Consider the following 20966-nt stretch of genomic DNA (forward strand, 5'->3'; position numbering starts at 1 on the left):
TCTGCTACTGTGAGGTCTGCATGGCGGACATACAAGGAAATGAGTATATTCAATGGGGTATGCTTGTAACGATATGCGGTATCAGTGAGAGCATCAATTCGAAGAATATCCAAGAATAGTGGATGGCCCGTTTCAATGCGAGATGTAATGTACCGATTTCGAAGTTGTGCAATATGATCTGTGATCTTCGGAAAGTCGATATATTCATACGTGAGCCACATAGGATACGGAAGTTTAATCCGATGAGCTAGTCGAATAGCATGACGCTCCAATATGCAAAGTTTTTCGTAGAAGGAAGTAGAAGCATTACACCAGGCCGTATGTCCGAAAGTGAGAATAGGTCGGAGAAACATCTTATAAGTACAGAGTAAGACATCAGGTTTGAAGCCCCAAGATGTGCCCGTAAGACGACGTAAAAGATTTAATCGAATAGTAGCCTTAGCTCTCAGTTTTTGCAAGTGTGCATTCCAAGTCAGTTTTAAATCAAAGACGACGCCTAAGTACGTAGCAGTGTTGGTAGGGCGTACAAGATACCCATCGACAGTTACCCGCAAGAGTGGCGGATTTCGGTAGACCCTGGAACGTCTGTTAGGTGGTAGGAAGACCAGTGCTTGCGTTTTGTCATTGTTGATAGTTAAATGCCATTTCTGGCACCACTTGATGAAGTTATCGAGAGTTGTTTGTAGAGCACGGCTAATATGCTGGACAGTGCTGCCAAGTGCCAGAAAAACTGTATCGTCTGCATATTGGAAAGTGAAAACATTACGTTATACTGAAGGAATGTCGGAAGCGTAAAGAATATATAATAATGGGCTGAGGGCAGATCCCTGTGGAACTCCAGTAAGTGGAAATATAGGCCAAGAGAGTAACACCAAAAAAAATTTTTTTTCATGCTAGCCAGAAAGGCTAGCCACCTTTAAGAGGGTTATGCCCTCTGTTAGGAATGAGGTGCAGTGATAGGATAGGCTAAGTTTACTGTTGTTGGGCTAAGTGTTTCAGGAAATATTTATTGACTTCAAATTGTCAAAATGAATGCAACATGGTGACTTAAGGAACTTTGATCCTTAACATTTGGTGAGGTGAAAACACCAAAAACATCGCCTTCAAAGTATTTCACAAGTAACTAATAATTGTCAGTGAGAATTTTACTTTTGGAGTTTATTATTTGCAACGAGCAAACCTTTAAGTAGTATCTTTGACATGTTTGCCAAGTAACAAATAACGCAACATATTCTGCTGTAATCGGTCACGAAAATAATTTTGTAAACCTACGAACTGTCCGACAGTAGTTACAACGAAACAGTGCTGCCACCTGTTAATCTTGTATCCTAGCTCAGAGGACGTTATGGAGTTTTTACAATCATTCAGCTGACATTCGTCGAAAAGTATCTATAACACCGCCTGAAGGAAAAACGACACCTATCAAAAATGTGATTAGAATGTTGATTAGAATGAGAGTAAAAGAATGAAAGTAAAAGTATACACTTGCACGGTATTATGGACGTCTCATGCACACGTGCAGTAGCCGTGCAAATGCACATGTGCACACAATGGCTTAAGCACCGGTAATTTAAATGTGCTTCATCTACGCAAATGCACATATGTATACTAATGTCCAAAATGATTGTCGCATATCTATAACTATCTTCTTGTAACAATACAGTTTGATAATAATTTTGCAGGGTGCTTTTAATAGTGATACTATGTGTATAATCGGAAAATACATATTTGTGGCAAATTTCATAGGAAAAGAATTATAAATACGAAAATTAGGATGAGTAAACCAAAATGTTGCTAAATGGACAAGAAAGTTTTATTTTCGTTTTATTGTTCTTATTTACTGCTCTTTTGACATGAAATTCACCACATACCTGTCTTTGCCGATTACACACAAACTAACATTATAAGAAATACTGAGTGAATTCGTTATCAAATTATATTCCTACAAAAACATATTTATAGACATGCGACAATAATTTTGGACATGAGTGTACATGCACGCTCAAGCATGGGTTATATACGTGCGCTGCGTCTACGCAAATGCACATGTGTACATAACGGCTTAAGCACGGGTTATATAAGTGTGTGCTTCATCCATGCAAATGCACATGTGCACATAACGGCTTAAGCACGGGTTACGTACGTGCGCTGCATCCATGTAAATGCACATGTGCACATAACGGCTTAAGCACGGGTTTTGTATAAGTACTTCATCCATGCAAATACACATGTGCACGTAACGGCTTATGCACGGGTTATATAAATGTGTGCTTTATCCGTGAAAATGCACATGTGCACATGCACGACTTAGTCACTGGTTATGTACGTGTGCATAACCCACGCAAATGCATATGTGCACATACACGAGTTGTGTGTGTGTGCTTCATCCACGCAAATTCAAGTGTACGGCTTATGCACGGGTTATCTATGTGTTCATCATCCACACAAATGCACATGTGCACATGTACGGCTTATGCATGGAAAGTGTACATGTGTCGTACACGTACGTGTTGTCTGGGTATTATTATTATTATTATTATTATTATTATTATTATTATTACTATTACTATTATTATTATTATTATTATTATTATTATTATTATTATTATTATTATTATAACTAACTAACTAACTAACTAACTCAATGGCCTATGGAACCCGGAGGTTCAATACCGCGTTCACAAAAGCTCTCCACTGACTTCTATCCTTAGCTAACTGCATCCAGTTTCTACTCTGTATTCCAATCTCTGCGAGATCCATCTTAATATTGTCCTCCCATCTACGCCTAGGTCTTCTTAATGGTCGTTTTCCGATTGGTCTTCCAGTCAAGACTTTGAAAGCGTCTCTACTTTCTTCCATTCTAGCTACATGACCCGCCCATCTAAGCCTCCTAGACTTGACGACCCTAACAATGTTGGGTAAACCATATAAATTATGTAGTTCCTCGTTATGAAGTTTCCGCCATTCCCCATTCCCGTTCCTCTTGGGTCCGAATATTCGCCTCAGGATCTTGTTCTCAAATACTTTCAGTCTATGTTCTTCCCTCAGAGTAAGTGACCATGTTTCGCAGCCATACAGAACTACAGGCATGATTATCGTTTTGTATATTTTAAGTTTGAAATTCCTCGTCAGAATTCGCGACGACAAGAGATTTTGAACCGAATAGTAACACGAATTCCCCGCTTTTAGTCGACATTTAATTTCTCCGTGAATATGATTTTCCTCTGTTAATATTGATCCTAGATATTTGAAAGTATTTACTTTATCAAAAGTATTATTTAGTATTTTAACGCATTTATTTAGTATTTGCTGTATTCCGGTCCCGACGCACTTCCATGTATTTAGTTTTCTCTGCATTTACTTCTAAGCCCATGTCCCTGCAAGCGTTTAATAAGATCTCTGCATTTCTTTCTATTGTTCTCCTATCATCTCCTATTAAATTTACATCATCAGCATATGCCATAACCTGGTGAATACCGTTCAACTGTAAGCCCTGGTTGCTATCTTTGATTTTCCTTATAGCGTATTCCAAAACGAAGTTAAATAATAATGGCGACAACGCATCTCCTTGTTTCAGGCCATTTTCGACGTGAAAGCTCGTGGACAAAAATTTTCCTACCCGGACTTTACTTTGGGATTCATTTAAACATATCTTAATTAATCTAATTAGCTTTCTCGGTATTCCAAGTTCTGCAAGAACGTTGTATAATGTTTCTCTCCTAACCGAGTCGTACGCCTTTCTAAAATCAATAAATAGTTGATGTACCGGGGTATTGTATTCCCACTTTTTTTCGAGTATTTGGCGAATGGTAAATATTTGGTCGATAGTTGATCGATTTCGTCTAAATCCGCACTGATAATCTCCAATAATTTCATCTGCGTATGTGGTCAGTCTTGCTAACAGAATATTTGAAAGGATTTTATAGGATGTTGACAGAAGAGAAATGCCTCGATAATTATTACAGTCAGTTTTGTCGCCTTTCTTGTGTATTGGAACAATGATTGATTCTTTCCACTCTTGTGGCAATTCTTCCTTGTTCCAGATAAGGAGAATGAGTTTGTGTATCTTGTTCCACAATTTTTCGCCTCCAGCTAAAATTAACTCAGCCGGAATTTCATCTACACCCGGAGATTTGTGTTTCTTTAATTTCTTTATAGCGGTTTCTACTTCTATTCGGTTGGGTTCTGGAATATACGTTTCTGCGGTGTGTATCTCCTTTTCTCCACGAACACTAGTTTTTGGTTGCGTATTAAGCAAATCGTCAAAGAAATCTTTCCATCTATTTAATATGCTATCCGTGTCAGTGAGAATTGTACCGTCAGATTTCTTTAATATATAAGCACGAGGTTGATAGCCTTTCTTAAATTCGTTGATTCCCTTATACATGTCCCGGATGTTTTTATTTTTACTATTATCTTCAAGTTCCTTAATTTTAGCTTTTAGAAAATCGCGTTTCTTTGTTTTAAAAGTTTTGGAAGTTTCCCGCCTGATATCTGCGAAATTTTGTGTAGTCATTTCATTCGGATTTTGTAGCCAGCGTAATTTTGCCTGTTTTCTCTTCTCTGCTAGTTTTATGCATTCCTGGTCGAACCATGGTTTGTTCCTACGTATTTCCGCGTGTCCCAATTTTTCTTTTGGTGAAATTTTAATGCTATCTCTAATTTCAATCCAGGTATCCTCAACACTAGTGCATTCCGAATCTTCTAAAGCCGAAAATCTATTCGAAACTTCAATCTGGTATTCCTCTCTTACCTGGCTCTCTTCTAATTTCTTTAAATTGAATCTCTCCGTTTTCGGACAATGAATATTACCCTTATTCAACGATAACCTCTCTCGTATTATCGCTGCTACCAGGTAGTGGTCAGTGTCACAATCAGCCCCTCTAAATGACCGGACATCAATTATGCTAGATTGTTATTATTATTATTATTATTATTATTATTATTATTATTATTAATATTATTATTATTAATATTATTATTATTATTATTATTATTATTATTGGATGAATCAAGAGAAATCAAAATTTTATTCTAGAATTGTAATAGTATGATCCTAGGTTATGAAAATTAGTATTACTCTGAATTCGTTGTAGATACTTATTCATTATTGTGTATCATTGATGGTGTTAAGTAATTCTAGAAGTTCGAACTCAGAAATTTCAATATACAGCATTATTTCAAACTCTATCATCAGCAGTGTTTCTTTCAGACATGTTTTTTCGAAGTGCCCCCGGAGTGCCCAAAAATAATATATTAATAAATAGAATAGTATCAGCAGTGCTACCCCGGAACATTGTTTCTGAAAGAAACACTGATCTTCAGTACTATCTCTCATGAAGCCATCCGTTTGCAAATGCAACTAGGATTTCAAACCAGTTCAGTTCTTGTAAATACATTTTTATTGTCAACCTAGTAAAGTCTATTTAATAACTTCTAGAGAAAGAGTTCAAATGAGTATTGTGTTGTTTTATGTAAACATCCAACCACTGTAGCGCTGTGACCATAATTAAGTTCCACTCCTTTGTTTTCATTTGTTTCTATTAAGTGTATGAGTGAATGTGCAAGTGGAAATGTAACACAACAGAATAAATAATGAGTTTGTATCAAACCTTTATATGTCGGCAGGTTTTCCCCCAACCACACAGGCAGCCATTTGTTGACGACAATATGCTGGTGTGTGGCGATTACCCATTTCCGGGCTTCGTTGAACACTCGCTCTCCACTCCAACCCTGGTGCCTGGATTTCAAGTAACGTGCAATGTGGTTGTGCCACCGAAACCACAAAACTCCAAAGGTCAACAGAAAAGCGTTTTCATTCCCTCGTGGATTGCCCAATTCTGCAAACACAAAAACAAAGAGAAATATGTATAAAACTTCCTACAAAAGGTTTAGTATAACAAATGGAGAATTCAGAATATGCTGTACTCATATGCTAGTCACCCTTACGTGGACAAATGTGTCTTAGGGTGACACTTACAATATCCGTATAAACTTTAGTGAGGGAAATATTAAAATTGTTCATTGTGTAGGATTGACCTTCTTTTATTCAGGGTTACTTAATAACGTGTCCAACATAACCAAATCTGTTGGAGTGGTCCTGTAATCCAACTCTCTTGGAGTCGAGATACTGTGATTGAGAACAGCCTGAGTGTATTGCGAGAGTTATTTTAGCAAGATGGTCTGTGTCCTTGTCCGAGCCAGTGATGTTAACCTAAAACTTTATAAAATCCCACCTTGAGAGCCAGAAATTTCCATTTGTTCTTGAATTTCTCACGTTACACTAATTACAAAACATTTTAAAAATTTATACAGTAAAAGCTATCTTTAGCGGAATCGAACGGGACTCGAAAAATTTCCGTTAAAGATAGGTTTCTGCTTAACGAAGGTAGACCTATGAAAAAAGCATGCATATAATGGACACACTGAGATAAAATAAATGGTGTACACACTTTAGTAAATTTACAGTATTTATTTCTCTATGAATTAAAACACGGAAAACTTCAATTAACGGAAAAAATGCTGTACACACATTAATTTAGTTTTTTCAATAGTCAAGGAGGGTTTTCTGTACACACCGCTGCTTGTCTGCTCAATTTTCCATAGAGACTTTAGCCTGAGAAACTATATTAAGCATATCAGTAGCATTTCGGCCTAAGGTCAATGTTGCAGTTCCTTTAAATTTTTGACAAAATCTTGATAAATCTTTATCCTACACTTTTCTTCTAATTCAACGCCTTGTTTCTCCTCTTCCTTGACCTCTTCTTCTCCTTTCAGAATTTCCGTATAATTCCCAGTTAAAGCATGTACGTATATCCGTCGTGTCTGCTTCAGTTTGCACATCACTGTCTGATTTGCTCTAAAAAAATCGAACCTTCTATAAGATGTCTAAAAACTTTCTAAATGCTGCACTCCGATACTGAAAATTTTCGCTTAAGAGGCTTATTTTGATTTCCGTCGCTCGCGTAATACAGTTTCCGTTTAATAAAGGGAATTGAACACAATTTTCTTCAGTAAATTCATGGGACTGTGAAATGTTTCCGTTTAATAGAGGATATGTTGAAGACAGGTTTTACTGTATACGAAATATGAAGCTACTATATGACACTAATTTTCTTCAATATATGAGTGATTTATCCGCAAACTTCGATCTTCTACATTTAAGAATAGTTTAGGAATAAGAATTATCCCTACTTGAAAGAAAATATTGACGGAAACAAGTATATTTGATTGTCATACTTTAGTATTGTCACCACGTTTTTGTGCCAACGTAATGATAACAGAAAAACTTGAATCTCTAGTCATTTCATGTGGAACGTTTCCGAAGGTGGTTATGTTTCTGGTTTGCATTTTACTTTGTTCGGTTAATTATTTTATGTTTATTTTTTTTTAGATATCACAGCAGAATTTACGTTTCTTCGTGCTTTTTTTTAGGATATGAGGTCACAAGGCAAAATCACTTCCGTACTAGCATGCACTATATCGATAACAAAGTTTGACAATTAACACTGATTTTAAGGGTATTGGAGGCTCATTAATTTACTTCACAAAGAAATTAAAGTGTATATATATATATATATATATATATATATATATATATATATATATATATATATATATATATATATATATATGAAAATCCCATATATTATACTAACTTCGACGAAAATTCCCTTTATCAATCTGACGTTCCCATTAAGCCTCAACCAATCAACCCTTTATCCCTTCTTGAAAAATTAACATCAAAAAATCCCACAAAAAGGGACTTTTCCCAGGGTTGACATCACTGGTCCGAGCCCACATTAATAGTAGGTGTCGTCCTTCATAACTTTATTGTTGCATAAAGATACAAAACAAAAACACACAGTAAAAGGTCTAATTAATGTTTTCAGAGTTCAACCAATCAGGAAACGAATATTTGGTTACGTCAATGCCTTTCTTCCGTAAAAGTATTGTCGTTTATGAACGATCACGTAGAAAACATCAGAACCTTGGAGGAGAAAGGGTAAACCCGAAAAATCGATTTTTTTTCCCTCGCAGCGAACAGGTCTGGACAGTTTAAAGATAAACAAAGATTCGCCCATGATATCTTAATGTACTTGCAAAACTTTCAGCTTGAATCCCCAACACCCCGATTTCAGGATTCGCCCTTTTTCCTCCAAGGTCCTGATATTGAAAGCTTACTTCATTCTCACAAACTGTTCTATTTTCATATTCACAGTTGCAGAACTAAAGATGTATGATTGTTAATTTCTCAGCATGAAGCTATTGTCGCAAGGCAATGTATCAAAATATAGTATAGGCTTACAGGTGAAAATGGAGAACTTTTCAAAAAAATGTTTTGTATCTTTTAGTATGATTCTGTCTTTTTCAGAATGTATTTGTCTTTAAGACATATTTTAAATTCTGAGAAAGACCTTAGGAGACATTAATTCATACCTAAAGTCTAACTGTGTAACACACAGGATTCATAGTGAATAAAATGTAAAGATTTTAATCATTCATATGCTGAATTCATTTTAATAATACTGGAGTGTAGAACGAGCTTTTTTTTTTTTTTAGCTTTGACTAAAGCGACAAGATGCTTGATAAAAGCAATAAATAATACTGAAATATGTTTTATTAAAATAATGAAAATGGATTGATCAATAAAACGAAATATCTACATTGCCTTAAATGTGTGATATTATCCAAGAAACGTGCAGCAAAGCGTGTCAAATGATACATTTCTAATTAAATTTTGTCGTCGTCATTTGATTTTTCCTGAAATATCAAGGACACTATATATCGTAGGGTTCAACAGAAGTCATGCGATCAGTATCAACGTTCAAGATGGTAGACCTTGAACTGTTACATAAGAGTATGAAACATTATGTTGAGTGGACTTTTGCTTTCCAAAGTATCAGCAGTCAAATTTTGAGTCACATTTTCAAAAACAAAACATCATTGGGACTCATCTGATTGGAATCAAACTTGACATTATGTTATCTTGACGTGCTAAAGAGAATGAAACATTATGACTTGTCGGTTTCTGGTTCCTAATCCACTTTTATCCACAATCGAAGCTCTAAATCAATTCATTGGAGATAATAAAACTAAATAAATACTGTATAAATAGCAGTCAAAGGTCGTCTTGGAGAGCAGAAAAAATTAAGTGAAACAGAATTATTTTAGGACTATAACGCAGTGTTCGAAGTAAGAAAAAGCAGAGGCGGTATATTTTATTACGATTTTGACACGACATAACTGCTATCTAAATGTTGAAATTCAGTGAGGGTATGTTGCCTTGCCTAAAAGATTGAATTTCTATTTACATAATGATTCAAAACCATGGGAGAGCTTCTCCACAATTATGCAGAAAGGGAGCATGGAGAGGCTTTAACCCCGACCCCAACTTTCTGAGAAAAATAAAAAATATCTCCTTATGGTGTATTATAGGAAATTATACACAAAAATGTTCAAAAATCGAGTTTTTACATGAACAACTTTTAGAAAATTTCTCGCGGGACAACTGCCAGATCCCACTTTACTGAGGGGTATTCCAGATATTCGGAAGGTCCGCTCCCTTCCACAGCAAACAACCCCTAAATCCACAGATTTGAATGCACCCAAAGTTCCTTTCGCACTTGTACATATAGAAAACCCAAATCCACCATTATTGTATGTCAGCCACGTATGTTCTTCAAATTTGCTGGAAATGCTGCGAAATTTATATCATAAGGATTAACTTCCTGATAAATGAATTTATTGAGGAAGCATGTAAGAGAGTTGCTTTTTTATTTTTACTAAAAACTTCTAACTTCTATTAATTTAAGTAAGGTAACTGCAGGTATATACGCCATTGCAGCTAAATACGCCAAGTGTTCAGTGCTGGGACGTTCCCCCGGTGAAATCCGCTGGAATGCGCCTCCAATATATGCCACAGTCTTGGACAAGTCCGATTTGACAAATACTCAGGGAGACAGCGCTGAGACCACCACGCTGTGGAGTGTTATTTCCTTCGGGAAGGTTCCGTGGAAGGAAGTTATTATTTCAATAGAGGTAAGAATTCATTGTTAATACCGTGCTAACTCAGAACATTGCCGATTGTTTACAGCAGTGTTTACCAACCGGTGTGCCGCGAATGGATCGCTGGTGTGCCGTGAGGAAATAGGAACAAAATTATTAATTCTATAGCAACCAAATTGCAAGACATAGGAAAAAAATGTATATTTTTGTATTTCACATTACTATGAATTTCTACCACGGAAAAAGTACTGTAATTGTAGTATATTATTCTACACTATTACTGTGTACCAGACAGTATTTCGGCTCGTACACATTTACACGGTTAGCTGCTATGTTACTGCAATTGAAAGTCATACTAACATCGAGAAATGGAAGCACTTGTTCGGTACGCGTTAAGTGAACGTTCGTACAACACTCATTCGCATATGAATGACAGAACAACACTTTGTTCAACAGCTGTGTTTTGATTTTGACGCATCGCAAACTGTGTGATTGCAATAATATGCACCGGTTTTGGTTAAAACAGCAAAGTTAAAAGTAAAAGACATTTGTTTGTTCGTTCGTTATTTAGTGAAGTTCGTTCTTAAGGAAAGGTTGGATACAGTTTTCGAAAAAGAAAGCGTATTTTTTTAAAATCTGAGTCCTATATTTCATTGCAATTGTTTTCTATTTTAAAATTAGAGTAAAAATAAGCATAATGAATTAGCATTGGGGAAAACCAGTGATCGAGCTTTCATCTCTGTGAGAAGATGATCAGTAATCACACACACACAAAAAAAACATGGTATTTTATATTTGCAAATAATAATAATAATATCTATGAGTGTGCCGCGAGAATTCAAGTTACACCCGTAGTGTGCCGCAAGTTGAAAAAGGTTGGGAAACGCTGGTTTACAGCAATGTACTCCTTATTTCGTGTCCGTCTAGGAACACTTTGTTTTGTAAGTGTAACCTCAGTAAATGTGATTCCATGGCTACTAATTAAATACCAAGCATGGTGCAGTGAAATACGCCAGGGCTTGTGCAGGATTTACTGCAGAAGACAAAGATGTTTTCATTTGTCCCACATGTTCCATGTGATACCGGTGCAGTGCTTTGAAGTCACAGTACAGGGACACTGTTTGTTTTTCTTCTAATGGTCTAAAACTTTACAGTTTAGAACTTCATTTCAACTTTGAAGATTATCGTTTTTAGGTTTTATCTTCATCTTACACTTTGGTTATTCTACGTTTTGCTTCAGCCATGTAGTGTAACAATATTTGAGTTCGTAATACAGACGATGTTGCAAGATTTATTACAGGTTTCTAGTAGTATCCTCATTCTCCTTCTCTGGAACAAGGAAGAATTGCCACAAGAGTGGAAAGAATCAATCATTGTTCCAATTCATAAGAAAGGCGACAAAACTGACTGTAATAATTATCGAGGCATTTCTCTTCTGTCAACATTCTATAAAATCCTCGAAAACAAGATTGAACCCATACACATATGAAATTATTGGAGATTATCAGTGCGAATTTAAACGAAATCGATCAACTATCTTCCAAATATTTACCATTCGCCAAGTACTCGAAAAGAAGTGGGAATACAATACCGCAGTACATCAAATATTTATTGATTTTAGAAAGGCTTACAACGTTCTACAAATTTTGGAATACCAAAAAGCTGTGTGTTTAAATGAAACCCAAAGTAAAGACCAGGTAAGAATTTTTTTGTCCACGAGCTTTCACGTCGAGAACGGCCTGAAACAAGGGGATGCGCTGTCTCCATTATTATTCAACTTTGTCCTGGAATACGCTATAAGGAAAATCAAAGATAGCAACTAGCGCCTAGAGCTGAACTGTGTTCACCAGGTTATGGCATATGCTGATTATGTAAATTTAATAGGGGATGATAGGAGAACAATAGAAAGAAATGCAGAGATCTTATTAAACGCTTGCAGGGACATGGGTTTAGAAGTAAATGGTGAGAAAACTAAATACATGGAAGTGCGTTGAGATCGTAATACACCAAACTTTGGATACGTTAAAATATTAAATAGTACTTTTTATAAAGTGGATACTTTCAAATATCTAGGATCAATATTAACAGACGAAAATCATATTCACGAAGAAATTAAATGTCGACTAAAAGCAGGGAATTCGTGTTATTATTCAGTTCAAAATATCTTATCGTCGCAAACTCTGTCGAGGAATTTGAAACTTAAAATATATAAAACGATAATGACGCCTGTTGTTCTGTATGGTTGTGAAATATGATCGCTTACTCTGAAGGAATAACGTAGACTGAAAGTATTTGAGAACAAGATCCTGAGACGAATATTCGGACCCAAGAGGACCGGGAATGGGAAATGGCGGAAAGTTCATAATGAGAAACTACGTAATTTATACGGTTTACCAAACATTGTTAGGGTCATCAAGTCTAGGAGGCTTAGGTGGGCAGGTCATGTAGCTAGGATGGAAGAAAGTGGAACCACTTTCAAAGTCATGACTGGAAGACCAATCGGAAAACGACTATTAGGAAGACCTAGGCGCAGATTGGAGGACAATTTTAAGATGGATCTCACAGAAAAAGGAATACAAAGTAGAAACTGGATCCAGTTGGCTAAGGATAGAAGTCAGTGGAAAGCTTTTGTGAATCTAGCATTGAACCTCCGGGTTCCATAGGCCATAGAGTTAGATGTTACTAGTATCCTATACTTCGCGTAATTACCTGCACGTGTTGGTAAATACGCCACTTTGTAACAGTTCTTTCTTTTACCTTGGGTCAGTGGCGGCCGGTGGATTGTGGTTTCGGGTGTTGCAGTACGAACAATAAGAGACAGAAGATATAAAATTGACTCCTTGACTAATCAGCATAACTTTAGATGCAAATGCTATGTGACATGTTAAATTAAATAAAATTTTGTTTTTAAAAAATAAAAATGCAGAACATTTTATCCGATTAATCACCTTAATTAATTAGTAAGTTCATTCTCCTCTCTTTGATTGGAGCAAATCAGTCTAATACATGCTGGTTGAACTCTGGTATTCTTATTGTCAGGTCTTTTTCTATGGAAAGCATAACCAATGGTGATAACCTTTCTTGGGACATTCAGTTCCTTGAAAGTGTCAAGTCTTTCTCATGTGGGAAAAAACTTTTCGTCTTTTGCTGACGACATAGGTACAGTTAATATTAATTTCAGAAACTTTGTAGATTCACTAAACATATTTTCTAGATTATTGCGAACGATTCATTCTAGCAAACTCAGTCCCTGACAGTGATTCGAATTCCTCTTCAGCGTTGACTGAAGAGAGTTCGTAGCAGAGATTAGTGTTATTAAAAAATGTACATTGAACACACTTTATTCACAGTTTATCCAGGAAAATTTAAAATAAATTGAGAAAATGTATCTGGTGCAAACAACACTACTGCCATAAGATATCCTGTAAATTTAAACTGGATTTTTTTTTTCGAACACTCTCCTGAATTGCCCTTTGCTTGTTTTGTCTAAATCTTAATTGCAATTTTTTTATCAGTTGAAAGCTTGTCAATGTTTTTTGTGAGTTATTTACAAAAGTCATGGTATACAATTCATTCAGAATTTGTAGGTTATTTACAGAATTAAAGCACACACAAAAAATTAAACCTAATAATTAAAAACCAAAACAGCTGATACAAAAGAGGTACTGGTATATGAATTCTGAATGTCACATATTCATACATCAACACACACACATGTGCGTATTAGAAAAAAACTACATTCCAAATCATCCGTCTTGGTTGTTACGCAATGCACGATGAACGCAATATACTTCCACATGAGGCGAAACAATGCTTATCAATGTCAGATGTTCTGGAAAGGAAACCTCGAAACCCACCAGATGAAGGATCAGCATGTAACAGAAGCCAAAAATCAAAGAACATCAAAACAAACAGCACTGCCAGTTCTACATCCAGAAACGTTAACTGGGAGGGGTTCAAAGTATTTGAGCGAGGTCCAATACGTCTACATATTATGGAATCTGTCTTATTCTGCACCCGAAAAGACGATAAGTAACTCTTACTTACTGTCACCTATATTTTTAGAAAAAATGATAGAACGATTATTTCTATAAGAAAAGAAAGAGTACATGATGAGGCGTAAAATAAAATATTTAGCCTACATCAATCGTTTCTTTGTTAAACAAGTATAGTTCGTTAAGAAAGTCTACAAATATTAGTCAAGTTTCGAAATTTTTGGGAGGTCCAGACCCGGTGGACCCCCCGCGTGGATACGCCCCTGAGCATTGCTAACTAGTCCCAAATTCAATGTGGCGTTCCCCATCATACAGTTTTATGTGGAAATTATCAAGAGTATAAAATATACTTATTTTATACAAGAAATATGTATATACTAAAATACTATCCACAGAGAGGGAGGGGGCGATTCTACATACTGACTTATTAATATTTGATTCACAAATTACTGTAGAAGAAGCCTTCATTATCAATATAAGCTAAGAATTAACTTGTAAATGCGGGTCTACTTTCATTTGTTTTCTGCTCTACTAGATATTTTCTTTCTTAATTTGTAATTCTGCAATCGCTTTTTTTTAATTGTCATTATATTGATTTGCTTCAGTATGGTCCCGTTATTTAAAAATATGAATGCATAAAAACAAATTCCATTTTTTAATTGCTAGTGAAAGAAAATTCAGAAATCTTATTTAGCGCGAAAAACCTTCTCGTTTACTGGAAACCGTGCTGTGTTGCAGAAGCACTGCAACGACCAGACCCTTTAACTTCTGAGATAGGGGGAAGGAGACTTAACATTTGCTCCAATTGCCGCGCTGAAGGAATCTGGTCGTTGTATGCTCGCTGCAACACAATATAAATTAGAGACTCTGTGACGGATTATTTTTCGCTTTTTAAAACGGGTTAACGGAACGGACAGTTACAGAAGTAAAAAAAATTATGAAATTTAAAGTGTGTATATGCGAGTATTAAAAAGCATTTTTTCTGTTCTTTACTACTATTGATAATAATATTTTTTCTTGAAATACTTTGGTCGTTGCGCAACGGTGCAACGCTAACATTAGCCGCCACTGCCTTGGGTACAAAATAGAAGTGAGTCGCATCATCGCCACATTTTTTGTCTAAACGCGGAATAGGCTACTCTGCAAAGCACATGTCTTGTTCTTTTGTGCTTCACGAAAATTAAGGCCATAAAAAATCCAACATCCTTAACATGGGTATTTGCCTGCACCCACCTTACTTAAATACTTAAACTTTCCATCAATATCAGATTGAATAAGGAGCAATCGCCACAAAAGATCTACGAGTAAATATTAGGGATATACTCACGCACACCACCGTATTATTCACAGTGTTATCCAATTATTAGAAAGACGCGAAAACACTTTTAATGAAAACAGATTTTTTAATTGCACAAACTATATTTTTCCTGCAGATTCAGTTATGTATTTCTTTATCATTATAGGCACAAAAAAGTCCCGCAGAACTCATAACAGTACTTTGCGATTTCAGTTAAACAAGTCGCCTCAATACACTATGTTTTGTTTTGGTTGGACCCATAATTCATTCCTTTCTGTCATGTGACTCTTATCTGCAACCAACACAACCAGTACGTGTTCTTGCATAGGAGCAAAGAGTAAACTTCTTTGTAGATACCTCATTTTAAAAATAAAAAAGGTAGGTAAAAATATCAAAAATGTCGTTGTTGGCAATTTAAAAATCATTTCTACATAACAAATACAATCTTTGACAATGCAAAGCTATTCGTCAATACTGTGTATAAAAATGGATTTATTAAAGATATATTAGTATCCACTTTCCAGTGATGGTACGTTTTGATCACTGAAAAACCAGAGGCGGTATGGCATGCCACCGCATACCATCTCACTTCGATCACTGTCTATAGTTATTTTACTTGTATAAGATTTTTATTAATGTATTACTTTGCTGAATTTTCAACAATTTGATAAGTATTTATGCACCTTTAATAAGATAAAGTTTCACGAAGTCATTCCACATTACTCAAAATGACATTATTTTTCAAATGTTTTAGAATAATTTTTAAAGGTAATATATCCAGGTGTAGGAATATTCACCATACTGTAGTCTTAAAATCTAGGAAAACAAATATGCACTGGTTAATATTTTCTTCATTTGGTCTCTGTAATGAAGGTTTTATCTTCTCTTTTATTTTGGATTATACAGGTTTTGTCCTGAAAGTAACCGAACTGACTCTGGCATAGCGGGTAGAAAATCATGTGGTATGGTAATGTCTTAGTAACACATCGCAATGAACCGCAGTTGACTCCAAGCAGTGGGAGCAAGTGTATCGTGAATCTAGTGAAACTGTGTGTGAATGACGTGTCACGAGAAAAAGAAACTGCATTGTTCGATCGAGCAGCGGTACATCACTAATTTTTGTGTGTGACTCAGAAAATTCGGGACATAAACTTTCGACATGATTCAGTCACCCATTCGGAACAAGTCCCTGAACAAAACAGTTTCTACTTGGTATAAGCCCTTCAAAGAGAGGAAAGAGGACATGCAGGACGAAAAACGGAAGGGTCGACCATCCGCGACCAAAACGAATGAAAATGTGGATCGTGTGCGCAACCCATTGAACAATGAACGACGTGTGTGTTTGCGATTAATTGCGGATGAACTGAAGTTTCTAAAACAAATAAAACAAGTTTAAGAAATTGTGACAAATGAGTTGACATGGGAAAAGCGTGTGCAAAGTTGGTGAAGAAAGTTCTGACTAACAACAAAATGCCAATATTGCCACAGCAGCTCTTCAATCCCGAAATGTCTACTTGGCACTTCTTTTTGTTACCCTTACTGAGAAAGGACGTGAAAGGACACCGATATCCGGCAGTTGAAGCTGCTCAAGAAGTCTTGACTAGGAATGTCCACAACATCTCGCAATAAGAGTTCGTGAAAGCGTACCAAAAATGGAAACATAGCTGGGAGCGCTGTGTGCCTGTACAACGGACCTATTTCGAAGATTATTAATTGTATTTGCTGATATCGTTAACAAATTGAGTTTGCTACTATCAATCTTGTTACTTCCAAGACAAACCCTGTATAGTATTACCCAAATCGTGTTTACTTTCACATGGACGACAAGGTTACTCGCTAAGCGTACCTCTATTTAAAAAAAAAAAAATAGCGAATTACATTGACGGAAATGGAAATCCCAACACCAAGAAGGAGTTATGCTAGGTTAATGAAACTTAAGTTTGATGTACAGAACTTACAGAATGCAGGTACACTGCCAGACGAAAGTGGACGATATTCATCTTTAGTATCCAATGTAGTCACCACCTCGTTGAATGCAGGCGTCCACACGAACAGGCAATCGATTGAAGAGGCGTCGGATGTCATCTTGTGGGATTGCATTCCACGCCTGCTGCATCTGTAAGATCAGATCGGCGATGGTCGTTGCTGGTTGAGTATGAGTCCGGAGGCGTCGTCCAATCATGTCCTACACATGTTCTATTAGACACAAATCTGGAGATCTTGCCGGCCAAGGTAACATGTTAACAACTTGAAGAGCACCTAGAGTTGCATCTGAGGTATGGGAACGATCGTTATCTTATTGTAACAGGTCAACTTCCATATCATTCATGAACGGGAAAACAACGGGTTCGATCACCATTGTAATATAGACGGTCTGTCACGGTATTAAGAATAATCACTAATGGGGTCCTGTGGTCGTATGAAACACCTCCCCATACCATAATGTCCGGGGTCGGACCGTATGATGACGACTAATGAAGAATGAAGCTTGGCAACAAACGTTCATCAGGCCGCTTTCTGACTCGTGTACATCCATCACTGGTACCTAGGCAGAAACGGCTCTCGTTCGTGAATAACACAAAATTCCATTCTGCCCTCTAATGGGCTCTCTCACGACACCACTGTAGACGGTTTTGACGGTGGGTAGGAGTGAGCGGTAAACACTTCACAGGATGTCTAGAGCGCAGCACACACTCCAGTAGACCATTAACAACAGTTCTTGTACTGACGCCAGATGTCACTGCAGCTCGAATTTCGGCTGCAGACGCTCTCCGATCAGCCAGGGCTATCCTGCTAATACGCCGATCCTCTCTTTCTCCGGTCGTAAGGGAAGACCCGAAACCCGGTCTTGTGATAGTAGTGCCTTCCCGGATATCTCGACAGATCTTGCTGCGATGTCACGAAATGAAAATCCACCCTCTCGTAGCCTTACCATGCGGCCCTGTTCAAACTGCGTTAGCTGCCGATAAACAGTTCGTTGTTCTCTTCGAGGCATTCTATACACTCGTATCACACGTTATCGTAGACTGGCACAATGGCACTACTGCTTCTCACCAGCGTCGCATGTGTCTAATGGCTCCATCCATTACGCATTTACAAGGGGGTGCGCGCGCGTCCTTGGAGTTGTGACCTTGTAACTGGTATCACTGGAATAAAACATGTAGATGAATATTCTGGGTATGTTTCATTCACCTAGCATAACTCCTTTTTGGTCTTGGGATTTCCATTTCCGTCAGTGTATTTAAAGAACATGAAAAATTTAGAGTGACCAAAATAATCTTTGCAAAATGCGATTGCATGAACTAATGATTTTCAAAACCATTCATATAGTGTATATAAATTTGAGTATCCAATACTCATGACGTCATAAACTGTGCACCAAAATTTCTAGTTTATAAGAATTTTTTGAAATAGTTATTAGTTTATTTAATAGCTTTTAGTACGTAGACGCTGTAAAAGTATTGTGTCTTAACACGATGAATTGTGTGTGATAACATCAATAACAACAAATTTTGGATTTATTAAGTTTTGGATCGATATTGTGTGAAAACGATAAACATTATTTATTTAAAACTATAAACGCTGAATTCTCATCATCAGATAAATGCCAAAGTTACATTTAAATTTATATTTCCTTTCAGCGTAACTAACACTTCAATTACACCGCAGACATGAAAGAGTTTCTATTTTCTGTTGACTTGTTTCTTTACGTGTATTTCTTAGTCAATGAACTTGCAGGTTGTTTCCTTTATCCATGCTCTGACAATCACCGTATTTGACGTTAATCTACATAGCTTGGTTTTTCATTATCCATGTGAGTGGGAGGGGTCACTTGGGGCTGTTTTTTCCTACTGCGCATGCGCAAACCCTTGAAGCTGATTGGCTTGCGCAGGTCACGTGACCCCGCCCCTGCCCCGCCTCCTAGACGCTGATTGGCTGGCAACGCCCCTTGACGCTGATTGGCTGGCGCCGGACCCGTGACCCCGCCCACGGCCACGCCCACCTTGAACCGTCCAACCACGGTCTTTTACGACCTTCATGCCGCGCTGATTGGCTGGCACCGGACCCCCGCCCGCGAACCTCGGGATATGGGGGTTTTCGAAAAGGCCACATAAGATTCGTTCCCTTTTATGAGCACTTTACGAACACAGCAGAGCAGATAACACATTCTCCATCCACCTATTTAACATAGCACATATAATATAGCAGGGGTGTATTCATTCCCTTTTTGACCTACTGCGCATATGCGCAAACTGTTACGAGTCAGCCATAACACTGCCGTTCTCTTTTACGAGATTAAAAAATAACAACACCAAACACAAACACACACACACTTGATTGCTTATGCGCAGTAAAATGAAAATTTCCAATTTATTACACATTGCACGCATTCGCAGAAAAATTACAGTAGACTACAGACTAAGAGCACATAACAGACTGTTCCAGTTGCAGTGCCAGCTCCAACCGCCTATTTAACATAGCAGAAATTACATAAGACTACGAATACATAGCAGAGCAGTACTCGTTCTCTTTTATGACCTACTGCGCATGGGGGTTTTCGAACATGCCACCACCCCTTATTTCACCATAGTAGAGTAGAGAATACATAACACCATAACATAGCAGAGAATACATGGAGACTACCAACACATAGCAGAGACTACGAAACATAGCAGGGATGTATTCGTCTCTTTTTATGAGCACTTACATAGCAGATCAATAACACAACAGAGCTAATAAAAGAACATGGCTTATTATCAAGTGGAGACTACGAACACACAGTAGAGCAGATAATCTCTAAGGGATGTATTCGTTCCCTTTTATGAGCACTTACATAGCAGATAGATAACACATTTTCCAACCACCTATTTAACATAGCAGAGCTAATAAAAAGTATGGCTTATTTTTCAACCCCTGTTTGCGCATAGCAAAAATATAAGGGCGTGTACTCGTTCCCTCTTATCAACCCCCTGTGTAACAAGCATTCGTCAATTACTGCATGTCCTAAAAGTACTGACCATGGTGGTAAAAGGTGAAACTCGTAAACGAAGCAACATATTGAGATGCCGTTTCCACATTTAGTAATTGGTCATCAACAGCTATATGACCGAAAAGTGTTGACCATCGAGGTCAAAGGTCAAAATCGAAAACGAAGCCACATATTACGGTACTGTTCCCACCCTCGGAGCAGACTACGTGCAACGAGTAGTCATAAAAGACTAAGACCTATTTTTTCTCCCCTAAATAACATAGTATACACACTTGTTACCCCCAACTTCCGGTTCTGATTAAACACACACATACACACACACACACATGGTTGCGTATGCCAAATCCAATTTAATAGAAATAACACGGATGCGCAGAAACATTTACATTTCCGATTCGATACGCCCTTTGAACCGATTTGGATGAAACTCGGCATATGGGGTTTTTCGACGATGCTGATTACGAATACCACACTTATTTCTACCTGGGTCTTATAGTTTATGTGGGATACGCCCTTTCTATGACAATTTTATCCAATTTGTATGAAACTCGGTATATGGGGGTTCTCGGACATGCTAATTACGAATATCATACTTACTTTTACCTGGGTCTTATAGTTTATGTGGGATACGCCCTTTGAATGGCACTTAAAACCCAATCACTCGTAAACGGAGCCA

At 37.2% G+C, this 20966-nt stretch overlaps 1 protein-coding gene across 1 annotated transcript in view; it reads right to left on the minus strand.

Annotated features, from left to right (window-relative positions):
- LOC145666069 (dual oxidase 2-like) overlaps positions 1-20966 on the minus strand; it is a 363698-nt gene that overhangs the window by 244702 nt on the left and 98030 nt on the right. Inside the window, exon 7 of the mRNA XM_081733166.1 lies at positions 5613-5840. Coding sequence (XP_081589292.1) covers positions 5613-5840 — 228 coding nt within the window. The remainder of the gene's footprint in view (positions 1-5612; positions 5841-20966) is intronic.

This window comes from Thermobia domestica, chromosome 12, assembly GCF_964235325.1.
Source record: "Thermobia domestica chromosome 12, izTheDome1.hap1.1, whole genome shotgun sequence".
In the NCBI taxonomy this organism is placed as follows: Eukaryota; Metazoa; Arthropoda; class Insecta; order Zygentoma; family Lepismatidae; genus Thermobia; species Thermobia domestica.